Source organism: Amblyraja radiata, chromosome 6, assembly GCF_010909765.2.
Source record: "Amblyraja radiata isolate CabotCenter1 chromosome 6, sAmbRad1.1.pri, whole genome shotgun sequence".
In the NCBI taxonomy this organism is placed as follows: domain Eukaryota; kingdom Metazoa; phylum Chordata; class Chondrichthyes; order Rajiformes; family Rajidae; genus Amblyraja; species Amblyraja radiata.
The window spans coordinates 23,096,834-23,119,921 of NC_045961.1; the positions used below are offsets into that span (position 1 = coordinate 23,096,834).

A 23,088-nucleotide genomic window follows, 5' to 3' on the forward strand; every position below is an offset into this window, starting at 1 on the left:
CAATGTACAGGAGCCCACATGGAGAATACCCGATGCAGTAGATGAGGTTAGAGAATGTGCATGTGAACATCTGCCTCATCTGGAAGGACTGTCGGGTCTCTGGATGGAGTCAAGGTAGGTATAAGGACAATCTCCTGCGGATGCAGGGGAAGGTGCCTTGGGATAGGGTGGTTAGGGTGGGTAGGTATCAGGGAACCTCCATGCTTGAGGCCATCTGTTGCTGGCCCTGATTGTCTTGTTTTTTTCTCGCTTCCAGTAGCCCCTACCTCACCCCATAATCAGTCTGAAGACAGATCCCATCCCATAATGTCACCTATCCATTTGACCCGCTGAGTTACTCCAGCATTTTGTATCTAACTTTGACATAAACTAGCATCTGTAGTTCCTTTATATTACTTTTTGACTGTATCCAGTTTGCCAGCTCTCCCTGGATCCCATGTGTTTAATATTCCATGCAGAACGTTATCAAAGGTCTTGTTGAGATCCTCAGAGTAGCACCCAATGGACAATAAATTTCAGGTGTTTTATCAATAGCCATCTTTCCATTATAAGATCAAAAGTGGATGTCCATTAATGACTGCAAGCTTCATTCCATTCATAGCTGAATAAAAAATGAAACTGTCCATATTCACTTCCATGATAACCTGGACAGCTTCCAAGATTCAGCTGATAAATATCAATTTTCACTTGTGCTATACAAGGACAATTTCATACTGGAGAGAATATGTTCACTATCTATTGACCTTCTATGCCATAACCATCAACATCTTAGAACAAATACATTAATGGGCTCAATCAGATAAAATCTTTGTCCACAATCTACTGTCAATGTACGAATATTCTTCTGCAAGTGAATCCTGGGTCCCCAAAACCTTACTACCAACTGCAGTCACATGTGAGGATCATGATAGAATACTCTCCACTCACCTGGATGAGTACAGCATCAACAGCCTAAATCATCTCACTCGTGTCCAAGACAAAGCATTTTGCTTGATTTCTGTTCCAGCCACCACCTGATATATAGACTCCCTCCATTACTGATAACAGGAAGGATCCATTTAATTCTGCGAGCCTGTTCTATCATTTAATAACAACTTGGCTGCTCAGTGATATAATTGTATACATCGCTCTCTACATCACTTACATATTACTGTTTGATATTGTAAAGAAGAATCACAGAACTGTTTGAGCAGACATTGAGACCATCTGACCCGTCGACCCCATACTGGCATTTTGTAAGAGTAATCCAGTTAGCCTCATTCCCTGAGTCTTCCACAGCCCTCTATTTGTGATTTGTTTATATTATTCACCAAATGTCTTTTCCGAGGCTACACTTGAGAATACTTCCTCCATCCCTTCAGGCAATGCATTTGAACATAACTATTTGCTGCATAAATCACTTTTCCTCCTGTACCTTTGGTTCTGTCTACAATAACCTTAATTCTATATCTATTGATTATTAACTTTTCTACCAATAGGAACACTTATTCATTATTTGCTTTGCCAAGATCATAGCACTGTTTAGTTTAGTTTAGTTTATTGTCACATGCATCGAGGTACAGTGAAAAGCTTTTGTTGCGTGCTAACCAGCCAGCAGAAAGACAAACATAATTACAATCGAGCCATTTATAGTGTATGGGTGCATGATAAGGGCATAATTTTTAGTGCAAGGTAAAGCCAGCCAAATCCGATGAAGGATAGTCCGAGCATATTCATTCATTCATCATCGTTGAAAACATTAGCGACGCAGTGGTGCTGGTTTCTGACGAGAACAGTGACGGACGCTCCACACATCTCTGTCCTCCAGTTCCTGCAGACTTCCGCCGCTGGAAGTATAGGATTTTGGTGTGTGTGCTTTAGCATCATTCCTTATAATGCTATGTACGACAGTGATCGCAACTTCTACTGAAATGTGGATGACCGTTGGCTCGCTAGAAGCTCATTCGCCCTTTGACAGGTCTTGTTTTTGGTCCTGCTGGGGGTCCACAGCCCCCTCCTCACCTGGCTAACCAGGTGGGGGAGACGGTTTAGTCACCGACTATCCAACCATGGAGCAGGTAGCACGGGATTACATGGTACCCGTGGTGGGGGGGAACTGTAATATTTTATCAACTGTCTACTCATCTTTTGTGGTTCAAAGGAAAATGACCCTAGCTTCTCCACTTCATTCATTCACTCAGAATCCCTCCTCTTGTAACCATTCCACTTAGGAGGAGGTTTCCAAAATATTTCTGCTGGTTCAGCAAGGTCGTATTCTATTTTTCCCCCAATGTTCCTGCAGCCCCACTTATCCCAAGCAGAGAAAATTATAGGTAGAAATGATTGCCTCCTTAACAATCTGATTCGATCAAATCATCCGTTAATATTCTACATCCCAAGATACACAACTTCATATTGTAATCTTTTAAATTAACCACTGAAGTCCAGGACCACTAATAAATCCACGATGTATTTCCTCTGAAGCCAATGTACCCTTTCTAAAGTATGGTACCACAAGTCGAACACAGTGGTCTTTTGAGGACTCTAAATAGGTGTAGCATAAATGTTGGCTCACTATATTTCAGTGCTCTGTGTGGAAAATCACCATTCCATCAGCCTCTTTGTTTTCTCCCTGTACCTATTCGTACAATTTAATAATCCATGTACACAGACTCCTACATTTCTGCAACCCATTGGTTCTATCCTCTTTAGACCAAATAAGAGCAATCTTATTTTTGTAATTCATGAAATTAATTTTTGAATTAAGTCAATTGCCCATATAGTGTCTCTTTTAAAAAAATTATTGATATGTATGTCACATGATTGCTCGTATTGTTGCATCATCTTGAACAGAACACTTTCATTTTAGTCAAAAACAAAATTCCTACATTTGCGGATAATCTACATTGGGGAAGGTAGTCAATACTGATGGAGACTGCAACACATTCTGATGTAGCATAATCAACTTCAGAATGGGAACCTAATTGGCAAACGAGATTCAACACAGATGTGAGGTGATACATTTTCGCAGAAAGGTCACATTGCTTTGAAGGAGTGAGTTTAGGTGACGCTTGGGAGAAACTACATACAAATATACAAGGTTAGTAAGAGCATTTAAAACAAAAACGAATAATGCACTAGAATCGATTTCTGGAGAGAGAAAATTAAAAAGTAAGGAAATTATGCTAAAAATGTATCAATACAATTGGATATAACACGAGTGATGAATTATGGCACACTGTTTGCATTACTCGAGCCAAATTTGTTAAAAAAACAATTTTGATCGAGAACTATAGATCCACTTAAAGGTTACTTTGGAAATTAGCAGGAGAAAAGCTAAATTGGATTTAAATAGTACAGAGGAAGAAAAAATGTTTCCGATATGCTCCCTGCAGTAATTAGACACCGTTTACTCTTAAGAACACAGCTGCTACTCCAACCGCGAAGGCCATTGAAATTAACAAGTAATTACTTTTATTGGCACTATGAAATAATACTTTATTAAACAATGTACCATTCAGCCTTTAGTATTTTTAGCCTGCAGTAACAAAAGTAAAGTTATTGGTATCGAAAATACATTTATTTTTTGAAGATTTTGCGGAAAAAATGTTTTTTTATCGCAAGTTTGACACACTAGCACCGAACCCCATTTCTTCTATTATCCTTATAACACAATTTTCTGTAACACTAGGTTTCTTAGGAATACAACTATCATATTATAGCAGAATTACCTTTATGGAATCTAGTTCTGATTATGGTAAAACATATGTAGAGGCACTGAAAATGGGGCAGAGCAAATTATCAACAATTATACCAGACATACGAGGATAAACACATCAAGAAATGAATAACAGATTGGGTCTCTAATCTTGAGAAAAGACTGAGAGTTAATCGAATAAAGATCTTTAAAAAGCTGAAGAGATTTTATACTGTGAAGCAACAATGTTCCTACTTGTAGGGAAGAGCACAACTAGAGGCCAACATTATAAGAGTCACCAAGTAACTGAGAGCTACTGAAGCAACCAGTGAATATACACTGAAGGGAAAACTGGGCAAGCAAAACAGGGGAGGTAATAAGAAATGAGCTAAGATAAAAGAATGTTCTTGGAGGTTCAAATGGAAGTTAAATGTCAGCAGCTTGTTTCAGTCATATATCCCATATAATCAGTTCAGTTTAGTTTATTGTCATGTGTACCGACATACAATGAAAAGCTTTTGTTGCATGCTAACCAGTCAGCAGAAAGACAATACATGATTACAAATGATCCATTTACAGTGTATAGATACATGATAAGGGCAGGCACGTGCCGTCAGGGTAGGCAAGGTAGGCACTGCCTACCCTGACTAAAATTATAACATGGTAATTACTAAGTATAAATAGTAAAGGCATGGGAGACTTATGCCTATCTAAGAGATCGATCTCAATACAATACAATACAATACAATACGGTTTTATTCGTCACATTACACATAAAGTGCAAGTGAAATGAATTTGCCAGCAGCGGTACAATGATAAAGAACACACAAACACACTAAAAATTTAACACAAACATCCACCACAGCATTCATCACTGTGGTGGAAGGCACAAAATTTGGCCAGTCCTCCTCCACTTTCCCCCGTGGTCGGGACCTCAACCCTCCGCAGCCGTCGCTGCAGGCGTCCAGATGGTAAAAGGACAAGGTAAAAAGTCCAGGTAAGTCCAGAATCGGCTCTTCCCCACCGGAGACCGCGGCTTCAGGTTGGTGGAGTCCGCAGGCCGGCGGTCGTAGATTTAAAGTTCCCGCCGCAGCCAGAAGCACCGCAGACTGCAGGGCCGGAAGTCGAAACTCCCCTCCAGGGATCCCTGGCGAGGGACCCCGCTCCTGATGGCAAGTCCACGCCAGGCCCGCGGTAGAAGTTGGCTGCGGGCCGGAATTCGGAGCTTCTTCTTCCCCCGGCTCCCCCTCGAGGGATCCCAGGCTGCGGACGCCGCGCCAGCTAGAGCTCTGCAGACCGCAGCTTCAGGCTGCCGGCTGCCGCGGGCCAGCGAACAGAATGCTCCACTCTGGCGAGCCCCAGCGAGGGCTCACCCGCTCCATGCCGAGAGTCCACGCTGCGCCCGCCGCTGAAGCCCCGGGCACGTCTCCCGGAAAGGCCGCCCGATCCTCGCTGTTAGGCCATGGGGGAGGCGACCAGGAAAAAGTTGTGTTTCCCCCTTACCCCCCCACACCATCCCCCACACAAAACACACACAGAAACACTAAAAACCCACATTAGGACATACAAAAAACAAAAAAAGTAGAAAAAACTGACACGCTGCTGACAGGGCGACCGACTTGCAGCGCCCCCACCGACCCTCTTAGGTAGGCATAATTCTCCGTGCCTTTCATCCGCAGCGCTTGTAACCCTTGAAGATCTGTGCTGCCCACGTGCCGTCAGCGCTGCTGGAAGACATCAATTTCAAGCGGGGCTGAAGGCAGCTGAAACTCTGCCTTTGCAGCACTGCGCAGGCGCAGCACTAGTTTCTTGGCGGGGTTTTCAAATATGGATTGGCAATATTTTAAGTGTATCTTAGGAAACAGAGAGAGAAGAATGGAGCTCGTGTACCAATGATGTCGTAAGTACATTTCTTGGTGATGTTTTTAAATACTATATTTCCCGGGGTGTGGGGAGAGCTCCTTTCACAGCGTTTGGGGAGTCTGGCCCTGGGTAAAGTTGCGGGGAGGGTAGGAGCATTGTGAAGGCGTGGATCTGGATCATGCCAGTAACCCACTTGCGATGCTCCTTGCACGGAGCCACCGCATTGAGGCAGGGGGGAAGGGGGGAGAAGTAACTCGGGTGGCTGCGAGCGTCCGCCGGGCCGGACAGCAGAACCAGCCACCACCTCAGCGCCTTCTGCCGGCCCCGCTCACCTCTGGCAGCTCTCCGTCTAAAAACCTCTCTCCTGCCGCTCTCTGGCCTCACTCATGTCAGCCGCTTCCCGCAAATCCTTAAAATCCGACAGCGCGATTGAGGTTACTCGGCTGTGGGAATTTAAGGATTCGCAGGAAGCGGCTGACATGAGCGAGCGGCAGGTGAGAGATGTTCAGATGGAGAGCACTGCCAGAAGTGAGCGGGCCGGCAGAAGGCGTTGAAGTGTCGGCCAGTTCTGCTGTCGGGTCCCGGCGGCCGCTCGCAGCTACCTGAGCTGCTTCTATCCCCGGCCACAATGCGGTGGCTTCGCGCCCGGAGTGCTGCGGCAGCGGTGAGTGTGTGAGTTACTGGCATTATCCCCGACCCCCTCCTTCTCAACACTCCTGCTCTCCCTGCAACTTTACCCCTGGCACAGACTCTCCACATGCTGTGAAAGGAACTCTTTCCCTCCCCCCCCCCCCCCCCCCAATTCAGTAATTCAGAATAAAGGAGACTATGAAGCCTTGGGCAAATTGAATTGTTACTGTTTTTTTTTTTTTTACAGAGAGAACAATGCGCATGCGCGGTTTACATTTTTTTTAAAAGCCGACTGACTGCCTACCCTGGGTAATTACTCATGGCACATGTCTGGATAAGGGAATAATGTTTAGTGCAAGGTAAAGCCGGCAAAGTCTGATCGAGTATAGTCCAAGGGTCATCAAAGAGGTAGATAGTAGTTCAGCACTGCTCTCTGGTTGTGGTGATGATTCAGTTGCCTGATAGCAGCTGGGAAGAAACTATCTCCAAATCTGGTGGTGTGCGTTCTATAGCTTTATATACACTTTATATTCACTTCTATACCTTTTGCTTGATGGTGGTAATGTGTCATCATGTATGGAGATCTGCGACCCATGGTGTTCTGCAGGGATTAGTGCTGGGACCTCTTATGTAATAATATATTGAATGGCGAGATACAATCTCTTACTAACGAGGTTCAAAATGTCTTCCAGGTGACCATAAAATCTGTAAAGATTCTAATGTTTACTTATTTAATCACTTTTTCCAAAATTCAAACAGGGTTTCTAATACACAATCTGTCTTTTACAAATCTATTATAGTTTTTTCTGATCGGCTGAAAGTTATCCTCAGTTAAATAGCAGAAATTTCCAAACAACTGTTAATAGGCTTTTCTACAACGGATCTAGAAATCCTGGTTTCTGTCTTTAAGTTAAATAACAGGATGTAATGCCTGATGTTCTAACCTCAAAGGCCAACCTGAATTGTGAGACGTATACAAAAAAAGACACAATGTGCTGGAGTAACTCAGTGGCTCAGGCACCGTCTCCGGAGAACATGGACAATGCATTTCGTTGTCTCTGTACTGTACACTGACAATGACAATTAAAATTGAATCTGAATCGGATAGGCAACGTTTCAGATCAGGAAGAACTGAAGAAGGGAACCAACCCAAAATGTTGCCTATCCATGTTCTCCAGAGATGTTGCCCGAGGTTACTCCAACACTAAGTGTCTTTTTTCCTTTCCTGAATTGAGAGGCCAGATTTGGCATTTTTGATGTTCTCAAGTACTTCCTATAAAGCACTGGAATGGAAGCAATTTGGTTCTGGAGTTTTGTCACACATCAGTGACAATTTCTGTCAGTAACGTTATTTTGCATTTTGCTTACAGTACGTTAATTTTGATGGGGACTTGCTGACTTTAATTTTGATTTCTTTGACATACCTCATCTTCTTCGACTGCTTAAAAAGGTAGTGCTAAATAATAATTCAATTTATTTGCCATTTCCTTATCTTCATTCAGAAGGCAGGATGGATGGATGGAGCCATTTGCCAATAGTTTATTCAATATTTTCTCAAAGTAGCAACCTCTACTGCCCTGGGCAGCAGACATGTACAGGAATACCACCAACACAAAGTTCCATTTTAAACACTACACTCTCTACAGTATACCATTCTTTCTTCATCATTGGTCAGTGAAAATGTTGTGACCATTTGCCCAATTGCACCATGGACAGATCTTTGACAAAGAGATTGAAACAGTTCAAAAAACTACAGAACATCATCCTCTGTGGTTACTGAGGACAACCAATGAATACTGGTCCTTCCTGTAATGATCAGAAATTAATAAATGTAACCGCTCTCCTATAATTACGCTTATAGCTACATCAGTCATGAGGCAGCAACATTCCTAAAGGACACATCCCAATTTCACACAGAATACAACCAAGTACATCCATCATTTTAGATTGTTGACAGATGTTTAGATTAACCCGTACAACCTGTAGCTAAACAGCAATGGTTGGAGAATTGTGATCAAGAATAACACATGGAATGTACATCGACTGTAGTTGCCAACACCTCCACCTTTTGTTTATATTTGCTAATAAACAGAAAAGTCTGTCCGAAACTTCACCACAGTTGGTGTCACCTGCAAGCTTACTAACCAACCCGTCTATATTGTTGTCCAAGTAATTTACATATATCATCAACAGCAGAGGTCCCAGCATTAATCCCTGCAGAATACCACTGGTCGCAGATTTCCATACAGTATGACATGTTACCACCACATCTTAATCTTTTGTATCAGTCTACCAAGAGTGTTTTATTGTCATATGTCCCGGACGGGACAATGAAATTCTTACCAGAAGAGAGCTTGTCAAATGCCTTGCTAAAGTCCATAGACAACATCCCCTGTCCCACCCTCATTAATTAATCATCATCATCTCCTCAAAAACTCAAGTGTGTAAAACATGACCCTTCACAAAAAAGTGCAAATCCCTAATTAATCTATTCTCTTCTGATCCCCTAATAGATTCCCTTCGACGGATGTGAGGCACGCTGATCTATAATTTCCTGTTTATCCCCATTTCCCTTTTTTAATAAAGGAACTTTGGCTACTCTCCAGTCCTCCAAGACCTTGCATATAGCTAGAGGGGATATAAGGCACTGGCGCAGCAGGTAGAGCTGCTACCTCACAGCACCAGAGACCCTGGTTCTATGCTGTCTGCGTGTGTGAAATTTGCATGTTCTCCCTGTGATGGCGTGGGATTCCTCCAGGTGCTCCGCTTTCCTCCCATGTCCCAAAGACATGCCAGTGCGGGTTTGTAGGTTAATTGGCTCTTTGATAAAACTGCCCTCGAGTGTGTAAGGAGTGGATGAGAAAGTTTAGCTTAGTGGCGAGGCAGTAGAGTTGCTGCCTTTCAGCTCGAGGCCCATGTTCAATCCTGACCATGGGTGCTGTTCGTACAGCTGTCATACGCACTTGCTGTAGTGGTGCTATACCTTCCTGTGACTGCATGGGTTTCCTCCAGCTACTCCGGTTTCCTCCCACACTCCAAAGACGTAAAGGTTTTTAGGTTAATTGGCTTTGGTAGCATTATAAATTGTCCATAGTGTGTAGGATAGTGCTATTGTAAGGGGCGATCGCTGGTCAGCGCAGACTTAGTGGGTCGAAGGGCCTTTATCTCAAAAGTTTAAAGTCCTTAAGCTCTCTCAATACCTGGGATAGAATCCATTAGGCCTTGGAGATTTATCATCTTAATGCTCATCAAGAGACAAAACCATCTTCCTTGTTCTCAAAATGCCCTAGATTGTGAGTATTTCCCTCCTTTATCCTTGAGTAGCTTTACCTTATCGGTGGTAAGCCTATTGTTTTTAATGTATATTTAAAATGCATTGGAATTATTTTTACCCCTACTTGCCAAGGACATTTCATGATCCCTTTTGGTCCTCTTGATCCACTGCTTGAGTGTTTTCCTGCTTTATTTATATTCCTGTTAATTTAATCTTTCTAAACTTTACATAAGCTTTCTTTTTCTTTTTGATCAGATCCCTCATCATCTAAGGATCCCTTACCTTGCCTTACTTGACTCTCCTCCTGATTGGAATATGTTGGTCCTGAACATTGATCATTAAATGACTCCCACATGTCAGATGTGGACCTACCTACTAATGGCTACTCGCCAGCTCCTGCCTAATGATGTTTGAAATTGCCTTACCCTAATTTAGACATTTCTCCCAAGCTCCAGCCTATTACTTATTCATAACTCCCTTAAAACGTATGTAGTTATGATTACAATTCCAACCTGCTCTCCCGTTGAAACACCAGTCACCTGGCTAGTCTCATTTTCAATGCAAAATCTAGTGTGGTCCCTCTCCTAATTGAACTATCCACATACTCTTTACAATAAACCTTCCTGGGGGCACTATACTGCCCTATCTAAGCCTCTTACACAAAAGATGGCCTGGTGAATATTGGAAAACATAATAACATAATGAAAACATAACTCACTATAACTTCGCTATTGCTGTTATATATTTCCATAATCTGTCTATATATCTGTTCCTCTATTTTCTACTGGCTTTTGGGAGAACTATCCTGTAAACCCATTTGATCTTATGTCATGCAATTGTGTCTCAAACACTCCGTGCGATTGCACCTTTGGCATTTTTGACCTCTACTCATCTTGCCTCGTTGGCTGAATCCTCCAGTATATCCTCTCTGAGTGCAGCTATGACATTGTCCCTGATTAGTTATGCAATCCTTCTACCTAGTTTATCTCCCTACTACATTTGAAAAGCTTGGAACATTGAGTTGCCAGTCCTGTCTATTTTGCAACCAAGTGTGCACATCATAGTTCGATGCCTTGATCCAGGCAGTAAGCTCACCTACTTTACCCTAATACTTGCAATGAAATAAACATATTTCACCCCATCAGTCACGTCATAATAATTAATCTATCCTTCCTTTCAGACTAACATGTCATGGCCTTCATTTGACCTGCACTTTGGTCCCGAACCACTGCCACTAATTTAAAACCTCCATCAGGGTATTGTATAATGGTGCTATCCAACAAAATTGTGTTTAGTCACGTATAGTTTGAACTAATGCACTAAATTTAGTTGATGATACAGCACACACTAGGTGATACCGATATGCAGGAAGGAACTGCAGATACTGGTTTACATCAAAGAGAGACACAAAACGTCACCTATTCCTTTTCTCGAGAGATGCCGCCTGACCCCCTGAGTTACTCCAGCATATTGTGCCTTTCTTAGGTGATACCGATGTTTGTTATATGGTTGTGTGGAAATTTTTGGCCAAAAGACCAGATAGCATACCTCGACATGGGATCTAGATATCACCACAAAATTACGATTACAAATATGGTACTTTTCCTAAAACATTGTTGTTTGAAAAAGTTATAGCCCAGAACTTGTTTAGTGGGTTATTTTGATAATGTGAATATATTGTACAAATCCAAGCCACCTTCTTTATTTTCCAGTTTTTCTGGAATGGAAGTCAGCAGCTGGACCATTAGCATTGAGTCGCAACTGACATATGCCAGCAAGGGCTGATTGTAAGAGGAGGTACTCCAACGTATGCATGGTGAGCTGCCATTCATAAAATTCAGTGGACTGAATAAAGCAGCAAATGACATCCATTTCTGGAAGTATATGGATGAAGAATGTAAAAATTAATAATTTTTATAAGTAAATGTTAGTCATTTAAAATTACATTACACATAAAGGCTTTTCATTCCAACATATTCATGATTATGCTTTATAAAATTGTGCCTTCACTTTATTACACCTCATCCTCTCAGTATAATTTAATTCCAATTGTATGTAATTTCCTCTTAAATGCAATTGTGTCTCAAACACTCTGTGCGATAGCCAGTTCATCATTCTCACTAGATGAGTATACTAAGTAAATCATTTTCTACTAAATAATGTATTTAATTAAATTGGCCTGTATCCTGATTATTTGCTCCCAGTTAAGGACTCTCCTGCATATGGAAATATCCTTAGCAAAGCAAACCTATGGAATCCCTTTATAATTCTTCAGACTTCTGTCAGATAAAATCTGGGAGTTCCCTTCCACAGAAAAGAACAGTAAACCATCCTTTATTTTTGATTGTTGCTTTGCCTACTTTGATCTTATGTCATCATTAATCAGGGATAATCATTATTAATGTATCATTAATTGATTCATTGCATCGTTAAAAAGCTCAATCTTTTACAATCCACCAACATTATTAAAAAATACTACAAAATGAATATAGCACTGTATATTTACATATTGCAGACGCAACGTAAAGTTTAAGAAAGAGAAGTCTCTCGGGCACGAATTCCTGAAAAAGAACGTGACCTTAACATTCTAAACATTCATGATTAATTTTCTGGCGCGAATGTTTGCTGGCTTAAGAATTTAAAAAAAACATACGCTGGTTTCAAAATTCCCGGTTTCATGGTCTAATGAGTTGTATGAGTTAAATGGACTTTCGGTGTAACACACTGCCGAGATTTGTTAGTTTGTAAACCAATCATGTCTCATTGTAACAATCCATCTAGATGAATTAAAAAAATGTCCAAACATCCTATCAATCTCTCGCTGATATCTGTTATTTTCTTCACAATATACACAAGACATGTTTTTTTTGTCGTATCAGTGCAATAAAATTCTAAATCTCAGCGGTTCGAATGGCAAAGGATAACAGCCACTCCATTCAAAATACCGTGCTATTTAATTATGGTAGATTTGTCGCTCTCTGCTATACCTTTCAACAGCGAAAACTAAATCTGTTGTCAGGAACGGGATAAAATCGATGTCTTGAAGTAAGCATGCCAGGGAAACTGCTCAATCGCGTTTGCCTTGTATCATGTCAGAGAATAATTTCAAATCTCGTCTCCTTCACTAAGTTAAATCAGCCGATTGCAACATAGCATAGTTTTTTTTTTAAACAGGGTTCTTGCCGCTCGTTTTCAGTTGGTTTGTTTAACATTGGGACCAACCGAGCGTCAATGAAGATGTCGTTCTTTCAGCAGATGATTTATTTTTAACTCTCTTGTACCCAGATTCCGGATTCATTATAATGCTCGTCTATTCTAAATCCGTTTTCACATTAAAAATCAAGTGCAATGCCGTTAGCTATTGAAAGCTGGAAGTGAGGTATTCTTGGTTGGCTATATTTCGTTTGCAAAGGATTATAGACGATATCCATCACCGTCTAATTTTAGGATAACTCTTGTGATTGCATATTCTTTTTGAATTCGCGAGCTCGCGATGAAGATCCAGCGCAGACTACTAAGCTTCTCGAGTACACACACGCACAAGACCTGTTCATTGCAACTGCTTTGCGTGCTTAGGTTAATGTAAATGCTAGGATTCGGTCATTTGCACTCAGTAGTAGGCTAAGCTGCAAATTCACACCCGATAAAACATAAAATGAAACTTCCACAAGATCACAAACAAGAAAAAAAATATCTGTTTTAATGCAGTAATAGATAGTCACGTCCGGTATAAATTGTACATTGACCGTTCAAGCACGTCGTACAACGGTGATAAATGAGCCATTTACTTTGCCCATTGTCATCGCTCTCCAGTCCGCACTCGGATCGTATTCCTCCTACCTCTTTACATCATCACTTCAAATCATCGTTTAATTAAAAAAAAAGTGGCCAGATTTTGCCCTGTGACAATAATTTACAGGAAAAATATTTGCTCGTAAAACTGTATCCACCCCCCCCCCCCCCCCCTCCAGCCGTCAGCACTGACGCACACTAAACGCTGTTGGGAGTTAGCATTCACACGGTACATCCAATTCTGTTGCCGCGACCTAAACTCGGTGCTGTCAGCCTTAAAAGTACTTTTTTGCCATTAATGTTTCCGATTGAAAATAAATGAAAATAAAAGTTCCGATCACACTTTTTTCTCAACAAAAATCTTCAATCATACCCAAACGGAGACCGATTCATTCATAAGGAGTTGCGGGTGAAATTGCAAGTGCACGTGCCCGCGCTCCGCCAGCGACCGTCGGGGGCGCGCATGGCAAGGCGCGCTCCCTGTCGGACACCTCCGCCCCCCTGTCCACCCCCCCAATCTCGGTTCGAGCATCGTTCCTTACTCCCCACCGCCAACCCCTCGGCTCCGATGCCAGACTTCCCCGTTCCATTGGCCGAACCCGGAGTGATCGGACTGGGCGGTGCCAAAGGACTCGGGCGCTTCATTGGCCGGAGAGGATTTGGGTTTTGTGAGCGCTCTCTGTTTTAACGAAGCGAGCAGAAGGAGGAGGCAGAGACAGGGAGCGTGCCGGCGAGAGATTCATACCCTGAAAACGTCTATCGACTGCGAGCGACACAAAGAGCAACCAACAAAAAAAATCCCACCCCCTCCACTTAACAACAAAAAACAACACACACCAAAAGCAGAAGGAAAGAACGCATCCAACCAAACCTTTGAGTGTCACCCACCTCCCGCTCTCCTGCAGCACAGGCTGGACCCAAGACTGTTGCTCATCACAAGTGGGAAGAATCAACAGGGAAAGTAGCGAGTGTGTGTCACCGGAGAGCTCTGGCTGCCGCAGATAGCATAAGGCAGTTTTGATTCATTTTGCCTTCACTAAAGTGTCACTGAAGGTTTGTGCTGCTACCGACCGTGTGATGGGAGACTTTCGTGGAAATGCGAGACGTGCCTGTGGAAGCTTTTAGATTTAAAACCTGCTGCTGCTCGAGTGTGTCGAGGAAAATCAGTCAATTTTATTTGCTGTCTTGTCCGAGTCACTGACAGCAGATGTGACCGCTTTTTTGAGTGGAGATAGGCGCGTACACACAGAGACAGATATTCATCCAGTCGCTGTGAGTGTGTGTGTGCAGCATGCAAAATTCTCGGCAGCTGCATCTCATGAAATTGGAAGAAACACACCGCAAGCCTTGAAACTGGTACATGGGCTACGCCGCATTTTACAGATTTCACTTGGGAGAAGGACGCAAGATTTCGCATCTTCACCGATCCAGTTCACACGAGCCGTGCAAAAGGTTCTGGTCTTTTAAGGGAGAGGGGGTGTAAGTATTTGGCACGAACAATATTTTCCGAATCCACGGATTTACAACGCAAGATGGTGACGAGACTTTTCTTTTGTCGTCAAACTCAATAAGATTTGGAAATGATGGTAGCAAGGTGCATCGATGTTCACACACCGCTGGAAGCTTGTCTGTTTTCCGAGCTGTAAATCAACAGGTTTAAGACCAACAAAAAAAGAAAATAAAGGAGAGGAAAAACAAGCGCTGGGGATGTACCTGCAGGTTCTGATTTTCCTTCTACTCTGGACTGGCGTTCTGACCTTGAAGAATTTGAAATACACGATCTTGGAAGAGCAAGGACCCGGGACGGTGATCGGGAACATCGCGAAAGATGCTCGCCTGGCGACCAGTTTGGAGCCAAGGAAACCTAACTTTCGGGTTTTGGAAAATTCCTCTCCCCATTTGCTAGACGTGGATCGGGAGAGCGGGTTACTTTACACCAAGCAGCGCATCGACCGGGAGACCGTCTGCAAACGGGTTGCCAAGTGTGTGGTGTCGCTGGAAGTCTTCGCCAACGACAAGGAGCTGTGCATGATCAAAGTGGAGATCCTGGACATCAATGACAATGCGCCAAGTTTCTCCACCGAGCAGATCGATGTGGAGATCCCCGAGAACGCGGCGCCGGGGACGCGGATACCCCTGACCAGCGCACACGACCCAGACACCGGCCAGTTCGGTCTGCAGACCTACCAGCTGAGCAGCCCGAGTCGGCTGTTCGGCTTGGAGGTGAAGTCGAGGGGAGACGGCACCAAGTTCCCCGAGCTGATCATCCAGCGGCCGCTCGACCGGGAGCAGCAGCCGCGCCATGAGTTGCTGGTGACGGCGCTGGACGGCGGCGAGCCGCCCAAGTCGAGCGCGGTTCGCCTGCGGGTCGAGGTGGTGGACACCAACGACAACAGCCCGGCGTTCGCCGAGCCCAGCCTGAGTGTGGAGGTGGCGGAGAACACGCCGGCCGGCACCTTCCTCATCGACGTGAACGCCACCGACCCGGACCAGGGCACCAACGGCGAGGTGGTCTACTCCTTCAGCCCGTACGCCAGCGAGCGCATCGGGCAGCTCTTCTCCATCGAGCCGCGCTCCGGGGTGATCCGCCTGCGCGCCGCCCTCGACTACGAGGAGAGCAGCATCTACGACATCGACGTGCAGGCCAGAGACCTGGGGCCCAACTCCATCCCCGCCCACTGCAAGGTGTCGGTCAGGGTGCTGGACGTGAACGACAACGCGCCCACCCTCAGCCTGGTGTCCATGCACCAGGGCCCGGTGAGTGAAGCGGCTCCTCCGGGCACCATGCTGGCCCTGGTCAAAGCCACCGACCGCGACTCTGGTCGCAACGGGCAGCTGCAGTGCCGGGTGCTGGGCAACGGGCCCTTCAGGCTGGAGGAGAACTACGACAACTTCTACACCGTGCTGAGTGAGCGGCCCTTCGACCGGGAGGCGGCCGACGAGTACAACCTGACCATCGTGGCCCGCGACAACGGCTCGCCGCCGCTCAACGCCAGCCGCTCGTTCACGGTGCGCGTCGCCGACGAGAACGACAACGCGCCGCGCTTCACCAAGCCCGTGTACGTGCTGCAAGTGCCCGAGAACAACATCCCCGGCGAGTACCTGGGCTCGGTGTTGGCCCACGACCCCGACCTGGGCCCCAACGGCAGCGTGGCCTACTCCATCCTGCCCGCCCGGGTGGCCGACGTGTCCGTCTACACCTTCGTCTCCGTCAACCCGTCCAAGGGCGCCATCTACGCGCTGCGCTCCTTCAACTACGAGCAGACCAAGGCCTTCGAGTTCAAAGTGGTGGCCAAGGACTCGGGCTCGCCGCCGCTCGCCACCAACTGCACGGTGCGGGTCACGGTGCTCGATGTCAACGACAACGCGCCCGTCATCGTGTTGCCGGCGCTGCACAACGACACGGCCGAGGTGCAGGTGCCGCGCAACGCGGGCCTCGGCTACCTGGTGGCCACCGTGCGGGCCGTGGACAGCGACCACGGCGACAGCGGCCGCCTCTCCTACCAGATCGCCGAGGGCAACGAGCAGCACCTCTTCGACATAGACGCGAGCAGCGGCGAGCTGCGCACCGCCAGGTCGCTGTGGTCGCAGGGGGCCGCGGCCGCCACCGAGCTGGTGGTGAAGGTGTCGGACCACGGCAAGCCGCCGCTCTCGGCCGTGGCCCGCCTGGTGATCGCCGCGTACGCCGGGGCCGCTCCCAAGGACGAGCAGCAACGGGTGCCGCGGGAGCAGGGCCACTGGGACATGTCGCTGCCCCTCATCGTCACCCTCAGCTCCATCTCGGTCATCCTGCTCACCTCCATGGTCACCATCGCCGTCAAGTGCAGGAGGGAGAACAAGGAGATCCGGACTTATAACTGCAGGATCGCCGAGTACTCGCACCCACACCTGGGCAAGGGCGGCAAGAAGAAGAAGCTCAACAAGAACGACATTATGTTGGTCCAGAGCGAGGTGGAGGAGAGGGATGTCATGAACGTGGTGAGCAGCCCCTCCCTGGCCTCTTCTCCCATTTATTTCGATTACCAGACGCGCCTGCCGCTCAGCTCCCCCCGCTCAGAAGTCATGTACTTGAAGCCCACCTCCAACAAGCTCACCGTCCCCCAGGGCCATGGGGTCTGTCACACTTTCTCCGGACAGGGCTCAAATCCGGCCGACGTAACCTCAACAAGAATGTCACTGATTCAGGTAAATTCACACACACGCACCCACACCACACACAGACGCACACTGTACACAGTGTCATTATTGATCGCAACTACGACCTGTTGCTTTTAGAAAGTTGTTGACCAATTTATACCATGCGTCTCCAAGAGTTGGCCAATGTGCTCCGTGCTTATTATACTTATTATAAGTCAATATTTCTGTAATACAATATGTTCCCTCGCGTGAAGCGCATTGACTCCGTTATTGATCTGCATAGAGATTTATGGCTAAAGTCGGACAGCATAGGATCTGTATTGGCCACTTCATTGTTGGCTAAGACATGATAAAACTCCCACGATAGCACCGGTTCAAAATTTAAGCCAAACAGAGAAATTGCTTTTATTTTCTACATTTTTATTTTAAAGGAAAATCATTAGTTTTCTCACTTGGTCACTATGTTTTAACCATAAACAACAGAACACTCTTTCACAAGCAAACAGATTTTGTACTTATCAGCTGGCTTTGAATTGCATTGATTTTTGATATAAATGTATCTGTAGTTGTTCAGTGTTATAGATGAAGCAGACATAGTAGTTTCTGTGATAGAATATGGAGTACCGATGTGGAATGATAAAGGCATATATTTAAAAAATGCTGGGTGATATTCCAACAGTTCGTTCAGCTTTAGAATTATTCACTAGTATTAAGATAGCAGCTTTATGTTTGTAGCATCATGCTAAATAATCTTTAATATTTAAACGCTGGCCACTCATGAGGAAACGGTATTTATCACAAAATAACTTCTTCTACTTCTTCTTCTTGCGTATGGTGTGCACAGCCTAAAGTTGTAGGACAACTTGTTCTATTTGATCTTATTTGATTGTGCACGCCGGGTTGATTGCATTAGTCGAAACAGGGCAGACCACGCGAAGGTTGCAATCTCCCACCCCACAAAATAACTGAATTGGTAGAATAAACTTTTGAATACGTCGGAGACATTACTTTTTGGAACATTGTGGTTAATTTAGCGTTATAATATTCTGCATGTTCTTTGGAAAGAATTAGGTTCCATTCGTCCTTCCATTTTTTTTCTGGCATGGTGGCAGTATCAATAATTGGCCAGTTAGTCATCTGTAAAGAAAGTTGAAAATCAGTATAATTGGTGTGAGACTGGAATCACATACAGGCCAGACTCTGTTAGTACAGTGGCTCTCCTCTCTAAATGACATAAATAATTTTCAATGGTTTGTCTTTTATCAACTGCTAATAGAAATTTAACTTGCAAATATTTACATTGACTTTATTATACGATGAGCTATATTCATGTAAATATAGTGATTCAGTGCAATGATTCACATTAAATTAGACATTTAATTTACAGAAATATACTCATCTGGAGCAATGTGGATTATGTCATTGATCAGTTGACATTGATTATTCTTATAAATAATAATTTAAGCTCATGTCTCTTCAATTCAAAATTACCCTCTGTACATCAGTCCATTTTAGACTACGAGGTGCTTGTTTATAACTGCTTACCAATCTGTGTTTTAATTACTACAATATTTGAAAATATGAGCATAAATTACTATTGCATTAACATTTTCACCTTTGGAGTCTCTGTATCATCTGTCGCATAAGTACATACAATGAGATTATTTTTTCACCTACTCTTGGAACCTAGACATATTTAAATTCATAAACTCCATAATTACATAACCACCACCCTAAATTGATTAGAGATTTTGAAAAGCCCATGATTGAATTGAAATTTCTTAAAAGATTAAAATCTCTCAATGATAATTCAATTTGTTACCTCTGGATTGCCCCGCAAGATTTTTTTCAAGTGAATTATAATAAAGGCATAGCTCACCTCAAAATGTAGCCACAGCATGGCAGTACAAGCTGTGGAACAAATGTTTGTATTTTATTACACACAAAAAGGCCTCTGTCAGAGTTATATTTGAAATGCAATGTAGAATGCAATGTAGAAGTAAATATTGAGCCTTTCAGAACAGCAGGACATCGACCCAGTCTGAAGATGGTTCTCGATCCAAAATGTCACCCATTCCTTCTCTCCAGAGATGCTGCCTGTCCCGCTGAGTTACTCCAGCATTTTGTGTCTATCTTCGGTTTAAACCAGCATCTGCAGTTCCTTCCTACACATCCAGACATTCCAAATCATTTTACAGTCCATAAAAACCTAACAAGAAGTACCTATATTGGAAATGTGATAGTTAAATCCATCTCTGACCACCACAAATAACAAAGAGATAACTAATCTGATAATCGGTTTTATTATTGTTTTTAAAAAAAATATTAAAATCTGCCTAGAGACCGAGAACTATCCTGAGCATCTTTGAAATAGTATCAGGAGACCTTTTACATATTCTAGGGGAGAGAACAACTCCACCCAAAGTGGCATCTCAGCCAGTGCATTTATTATCCCTATTAAAAAATATATTAGATTTTGTACTTATATTCTTTTGAAATGTGACTTCAACCTACAAACTTCCAATCCCGAGGTGAGAATGTTGTCATGGAGCCACAGCTGATGCTGGATTTACCTTACTGGCAAAATCAACAATAATCAGCTGTCCAACCTTTGTTATCCACGCAACCTTTATCAGTTGACTCGTTATGATCCTGCTCCCCTTCATCGTGGAACAGATCATGTGCCATCTGGTAAACACAAAATAGTGGAGTAACTCAGTGGGACAGGCAGCATCTCTGGAGAGAAGGAATGGGTGACGTTTCGGGTCAAGATTCTTCTTCAGACGACCTGAAACATCACCCATTCCTTCTCTCCAGAGAGGTTGCCTGTCCCGCTGAGTTACTCCAGCATTTTGTGTCTATCTTCGGTGCAAACCAGCACCTGCCGTTCCTTCCTTCACAGGTACCATCTGGTTATCTCTGATTCATCCTGGAGTTGTTTTATTTAAAGTGATTTTTTTAAATTCAAAATCACCTTTTTTATTTTATGTTTTATTTAAACATTCTGAAGATATGCCAAAGCACCTTTCCTCCAGGGAAGTACATTTTGAACAGTGCCACTGTTCTATTATAGGGAAGGCTGCAGTCAATTTGCACACTTCAAGCTCCCACAAACAGCAGCAAGGTAATGACCATGTAATAACGTCAACCAGAAAGTATCGACTTTTGAAAAAAGTTGAAAATCTCACTCCGCTACTTTACTAACGATTACTAAAGGAAGGAACTACATACGAAAGTAGATAGATGAAAAATATTATCGCAGATGTGATTATCACCTAGACTATCAGTGTGACAGTAGGACTGCTTCAGTAGTTGGCTGTTGCAATACACAATGATCAAAAAGGATTTCCACCCACCATGTAAATGTTATATTTTTTTCATTACTTCTCTGTAAACCCATGCTCACACAAAGCAAAATTCTGCCAGAGAAGATAAGATCATTTTTCTGCTATATATACAATATGCCCAGGGATAAACAGAACAGTAGATTTTGTCAAGATTTATCAGTGAAATATTCAGAGTAGGTACTATTATTGAGAAAGCATAATGGGCATCATAGCATCTTACTGTAAGTGCTACAAAATATTTTGGCAGTTCACACACTTTCAGAATTTTAAAATTAGAAACAAAACAGGTAAGAAGAAAATTGACACAATGTCCCCTTCAATCAGAAAATTTGCACAGGTTATACAGGTGCACAACCTTTTATCCGACAGCCTTGGGACCAGACACTTGTCGGATTTCGGAATTTTTCGGATTTCCGAATGGAAGATTTTTAGCGTAGATTAGGTAGGTAGCGCGGGCGGCTTGAAAAGTCTGGAGTGGCTGCCTCCTCCCCGGAGACCGGGCAATCATTGCATAAATGTTAGTCAGTTAGTTTGGAGGGATTTTATGTGGTGGGGGGGGTGAAGGGGGAAACTTTAATTCTTAGTCCCCTACCTGGTCGGAGAGGCGGGGAGCGGGCAATGCCTTACCGGGTCGCCGTGCAGTAAGCTCCGGAGCGCTGTGGCCGCCGACTCCCAACATCGCGGAGCTGGGGGCTGCGGGTGTCCGGCCGCGGTTGGAGCTCCGACCCCGGCAACTCTACCCCTGGCTGCGCGGCGCTCCAAATCCAGCGCGGCCCGCGGCCGGACGCCCGCAGCCCCAGCGCCGCGATGTTGGGAGTCGGCGGCGTCGCAGCGCTGGGATACCAGCGGGGAGCGGGCAATGCCTTACCAGGTCGCCGTGCGGTAAGCTCCGGAGCGCTGTGGCTGCGGGCGTCCGGCCGCGGGCGGCGCTGGATTTGGAGCGCCGCACAGCCAGGGGTAGAGTTGCCGGGGTCGGAGCTACAACCGGCGCCGCCCGCGGCCGGACGCCCGCAGCCCCCAGCTGGGAGTTGGCGGCCACAGCGCTCCGGAGCTTACTGCACGGCGACCCGGTAAGGCATTGACCGCTCCCCGCCTCTCCGACCAGGTAGGGGACTAAGAATTAAAGTTTCCTCCTTCACATAAAAGCCCTCCAAACTAACTGACTAACATTTAAGCAATGATTTACAGATGTTTAAGTGTCTCCCCGGTCTCCAGGGAGGAGGCAGCCGCTACAGTAGTACAGACCTGAGTTGACCGTGGGTCGTTTCGGGTCAAGTTTGGCGCCAAACGCGAGCTTTGGTGTGCAGACGACATGTTGGGAAAAATGGCCGGTTTTCGGAGTTTTTCTGTTTCCGGAACTCCGGATAAAAGGTTGTGCACCTGTAATGTTATTTCTTCTCAAGGGAATGATGTAGCAGACCAAACTGAACACATAGAAAGAAAAACACTTAAATCACGTAAGTTGCTATTGCATAAGTAAGTGTTCAAATAGATAGGTTCCACATTGTTAAATATAACTTTACATTTAACATTTACAAATAAATCTAATTTTGCAGAACAACTTTTAATATCTTTATTTGACAGCAATATGTAATATGGCAATATAGTGTATTTATTTTAATCCTAATCAATTTGCAGATGTTGAAATCATGTAATTAAACTTGGAGTACTAATGCTAATCTTCTTATCTTTCCAAAGCACATTATTCATGGTATGGCATTGTCACCTGGGCCAGAATGTCACAGAGTCTAACAATTATACTGCCTATAAACAGGCCCTTCTGCTCACTGTGGCCAGGCTGACCATTCAGACTGGAGGCGTGTGATTAGTGGTGTACCTCGGGGATCTGTGCTATGCCCATTGCTGTTTGAGGTTTATATCAACAATTTGGATGAAGATGTGCAAGGCATGATTGGAACGTTTGCATGTGGCACTAAAATAAATGAAGTGAAGATGGTTATCAAGAATTACAGCAGTATTTTGATCAGCTTGGTAAATGGATTGAGGAATGGCGAATGGAGTTTAATTCAGACGAGTGTGATGTATTGCATTTTGGAAAGTCAAACCAGGGCAGGAGTGGGATGCGAGGTGGGGGTGGTTGTGGGAGAAAGAGGAAGGGGGAAAAAAGCTGTTGTGGGGTGGTTCCTTAAAATTGGAGAATTCAATATTCAAACCACTGGGTTGTAAGCTACCCAAGAGGAATATGAGGCGCTGTTCCTCCAGTTTGTATGTGACCTAATTCTGGCAATGGAGGAGGCGCAGGACAGAAAGGTCACTGTGGGAAGGGGAAGGGGAGTTAAAATGGTTAGCAACTAGTATATCCGAGTGCAAGTATTCAGCAAAAAGGTCGGCGAGTCCACGCTTTGTCT

The 23,088-nt window shown here is 44.5% G+C and overlaps 1 protein-coding gene across 6 annotated transcripts in view; it reads left to right on the forward strand.

The window, feature by feature from the left end:
* The first annotated feature begins 13,839 nt into the window (after positions 1-13,839).
* The window catches only part of pcdh17 (protocadherin 17), a 140,188-nt gene continuing 130,939 nt past the window's right edge, over positions 13,840-23,088 (forward strand). For 5 of the 6 annotated variants that reach the window (XM_033022307.1, XM_033022309.1, XM_033022310.1 and 2 more), the window contains exon 1: positions 13,840-17,420. In XM_033022307.1, the coding sequence (XP_032878198.1) occupies positions 14,838-17,420 (2,583 nt within the window). In that variant the 5' untranslated portion in view covers positions 13,840-14,837. The remainder of the gene's footprint in view (positions 17,421-23,088) is intronic. The other variant, XM_033022308.1, reaches the window with a different exon arrangement.